The 3,648-nt window shown below is 37.6% G+C and overlaps 1 protein-coding gene across 3 annotated transcripts; it reads right to left on the reverse strand.

The window, feature by feature from the left end:
* On the reverse strand, nucleotides 1-3,308 carry LOC110663871 (pentatricopeptide repeat-containing protein At3g26540). Of its 3 annotated transcripts, XM_021823328.2 has the most exons (3): nucleotides 885-3,308; nucleotides 707-791; nucleotides 1-596 (listed from the first exon to the last, which is right to left on the reverse strand). In XM_021823328.2, exon 1 carries the CDS (start codon nucleotides 3,238-3,240, stop codon nucleotides 1,171-1,173), a length of 2,070 nt encoding a protein of 689 aa, XP_021679020.2. In that variant the 5' UTR covers nucleotides 3,241-3,308; the 3' UTR covers nucleotides 1-596; nucleotides 707-791; nucleotides 885-1,170. The 3 variants fall into 3 exon arrangements, with proteins under 3 accessions (XP_021679020.2, XP_021679018.2, XP_021679019.2); XM_021823326.2 differs by having other exon boundaries at nucleotides 1-791; XM_021823327.2 differs by having other exon boundaries at nucleotides 707-3,308.
* Between the last annotated feature and the right edge of the window lie 340 nt (nucleotides 3,309-3,648).

Below are 3,648 nucleotides of genomic sequence, written 5' to 3' on the forward strand. Positions count from 1 at the left end.
TTTACAGAAATGATGATAAGATTAGTTCCCAGGTGAGATAAGAATGATCATCTCTTAATATTATTTACATACAACAAGCATTCCAAGTTTTTGTCTCCAAATCAGACATTTGTCCAACTCTAACGAATAGAGGAACAAAATAAACCCAAATTGAACAAAAATCAATTAACAAAAATTTACACACACACACACAATTTCCTAACCAATTTCTCATGTAATCTCTCTTACTCAACTTTTGAAGAGAGAAATCATGGGAGAACCAGTATCATTCCTCCTCTCCCTACCGTTAATAGCACCTAACGATGCTCCATAAGCATCACCAACCCTACTCACTGCTGGTGGTACCAAGCCAAAGAGAAGGGCTAAGCTTTGATTAACTCCAAGTTTGTCCTTAATCACACAGCTGACCTTGAAGCTTTGAAGTTGCATTTCTGACCATGAATAGGCACAATCATCAATCCTTTCCTACTTGCGGATGATAAAACCCAAAGATTTAACCTTAATTGTGCGACTGATTCCACTGCTCCTATGAATGAGCTAGAGTAAATAACATTCTTGTCATTTACTAAATTCAGAGATCCCTATATAGTTGAAGTCTGCCAAACATATATAGACGGGAGCGTCATTGCAACTGATTTATTGTTTCAAGTAAAATTGAGGAAACTTTTCATTATCTGCGTTGGAAGTTAAAGAGTGTGTCTCTAACCTGTTCACAGACAAATATTTTGAATTCTAAGTCTCTGAAGGAATTGAAATAGCAGGGGCATTGGCAGGTCCTCAGTTACATGATGCTGAAAATCACAATTCCAGAATTAAGTTGCAGCTATTTATAGAATGCATAACCATCTAACAACTGAGAACCATATGAAGGTACAAAATAGTACCTTTAATCAATTCCAACAATCCCAAAAATGCTATAAAAAATCTATCTTTAGAAATGGCAGGTGATATGTTAGTGGGCATGTCACCATGATGTAACTTTTGGATGAGCCCTTGACCCCAGTTTTAACACCAATGTCCCTCATACTAAATCCACTTATGACAAGAGAACTTGAAGTCTGTTACCTGCAGTTGCAAGGCATACTAAGATTCCCTTGTCTGTAATTTGGTGATCACAACTAGCCTAGATTGGTTTATCTCTGCCTTCAAATTGCAAAGGAGTAAAAAGATTCATTCATTAAGCTGTTCAGCAGCCCATTTTCCCAACCTTGACCATCCATGCTCTTTACAAGCATCAAAAACTCTTGCAAGAATGGAGGCAGTGGGATCAAATGGCATCCCCTTAACAAAATCCTCAAGCTCATTCATGCACCTATACCGAATGAAGAGTTCAATCATAAACTCATAGTGCTCCAACCGAGGTATAATACAATATTCATTGCTCATTGAATTAAAATACTGGCTAGCCAAGTCAACACGACCTTCAATAATACAAGCAAGCAATACGCCTTGAAAGGTAGCCTGGTCTGGCTTAATCCCTTCCTCCACCATTAATTCAAACAATTTAAGTACCTCTTCACCCCTTCCATTGTGACAGCATCCCAAAATTATGGAGTTCCAAAGAACCACATCCCGGGAAGCTGCCTCTCTAAAGACTGTGACAGCATATGCAATACAACGACATTTAGAGTACATGTCAACCAGAGCTCCTCGGATTACAATATCTATATCATATCCATTTCTAATCATGAACCCATGTATTTGCTTTCCTTGACAAAGTGCAAAAATATTTGCACAAGCTGCCAATAGAGTTCCAAAAGTAAAGATACTGGGTCTTGTCTCCCATTGCATCTCCCCAAAAATCATCATAGCTTGTTCACTCTGGCGGTGGCGGGCATAACTGGTCAACAATGCATTCCAAGAAATGTTATCCCGTGATTGACTCATTTGGTAAAACCAAACTCTAGCACTTTTCAAGTTCCCACATTTTCCATACATGTCAAGAAGAGCGTTGCAAACAAGGATGTTGGAACTGAAACCATGTCTATAAATGAACCCATGGACCTGTTTTCCCATTTCAACATCTGAAAGACCAGCACACACATTCAAAAGTAATCCTAGGGTGATGTGGTCAATGTCTTCAGTTGTCCTACGCATTAAACAAACAAAATCTAAGGCCTCTTCCCATTGGAGAGAATGAGTGTACCCCGCCAACATAGCGTTCCATGAGATAACACTCCGTTCAGGCATCTCATCAAAAAGTTCCCTGGCCTCTCTTGTTTTCCCACTAATTGCGTAAGCTGAGACTATTGAAGTCCAAGATATCAAATCTTTTTCACCAGGTTGGTCAAAAACCATCCGAGCACTCTCTATTTTCCCACACTTCGCATACATATTACTAAGAGAACTTGAAACCGTCTCATTCTCCTCATAGTTAATCTTAATTGCAACTCCATGAATCTGCATCCCCTCCTTGAGCGCATGCATAGCTGAACATGCAATAAGGGCGTTAGAAAAGGTAAAATTTAGCGGTCTAACATCTGTTTGGAACATCTTAAAAAACATAATAACCGCCTCCCTGCCATTGCCTGCCTCAAGATAGCGCCTGACTATTACATTCCAAGTAACATCATTAGAATTCTCAATCTCATCGAACATCAACCTCGCTTCACTCATAGCCTTACACTTTCCGTACACATCGACAAGCGCGCTTCCCAAAACGACATTCCCAGAAAACCCATATTTCATGATAAGCCCGTGAATTTGCCTTGATAGAGAAAGCGCCAAAACATCACCACACGAACCCAAAACGCTGGCAAATGTAATCTCATTTGCAAGAACTCCTTCCTTATTCATATCCTTAAACAAATCCAAAGCTTTCTTTGCGCTCCCACATTGTGTGTAAGCTTTAATGATTGCATTCCAAGACCCACCATCTCTTTGAGGCATTTCGTCAAACAATTCCTTTGCATCCTCCAAACACTTACATTTCCCATATATCTCAATGGCCCGATTCAGGAGAAAGATTGGTGGGGTCGGAGAGAATGTCACCAAATGTGATTCAACCTTTCGAGCCTCCACAATTGCAAGAGTTGAAGAGCAAAGCTGGAATAGTCGGGCGTACAAGGAATAAGGGACAGGGTAAGGGGATGCAAAGAGAATGGAAACGGCTTTGCGGAGTTGATTGGCTTTGAGGAGGTCAAGGATGGTGTTGGTTAAGGCTTTGGCGCTTGTGGGTTGGGTTTGGGAGTTGAAGGTCTTGTTGGAAAGAAGACGATTCAGTGCAGAAGCTGCGCTCATGCCTATGCGCACATAAAATTTTCAAACTGCCAATGTGACAGATAATACGATCAAATATTTTATTAAAATTTAACAGAAAATTTAATTACAATATGTTATATTATTATTATTATTATTATTATTTACTATTTGGTATTTGAATTTTTATAGATATTATAACTTGATTTATGTTTTTTAGAAACACAATTATTTAATTTTTAGTTTATATTTTCGTTAAAATCAAAAGTCTTTTCTATTTAATATTATGTTAGTTTAATTGAAAATATAATTATATTATTTATTCAATTAAAAAAAATTTATTATTTGACTTATATGATTTGATCGATATCATAATTTGATCTTTATATTTTAAAAATTGAATAATTTAATTTCTCTCTTATGTTTCTCTTCAATTAAAATTTATTATTA

The sequence above is a fragment of the Hevea brasiliensis genome, chromosome 4 (assembly GCF_030052815.1).
Source record: "Hevea brasiliensis isolate MT/VB/25A 57/8 chromosome 4, ASM3005281v1, whole genome shotgun sequence".
In the NCBI taxonomy this organism is placed as follows: domain Eukaryota; kingdom Viridiplantae; phylum Streptophyta; class Magnoliopsida; order Malpighiales; family Euphorbiaceae; genus Hevea; species Hevea brasiliensis.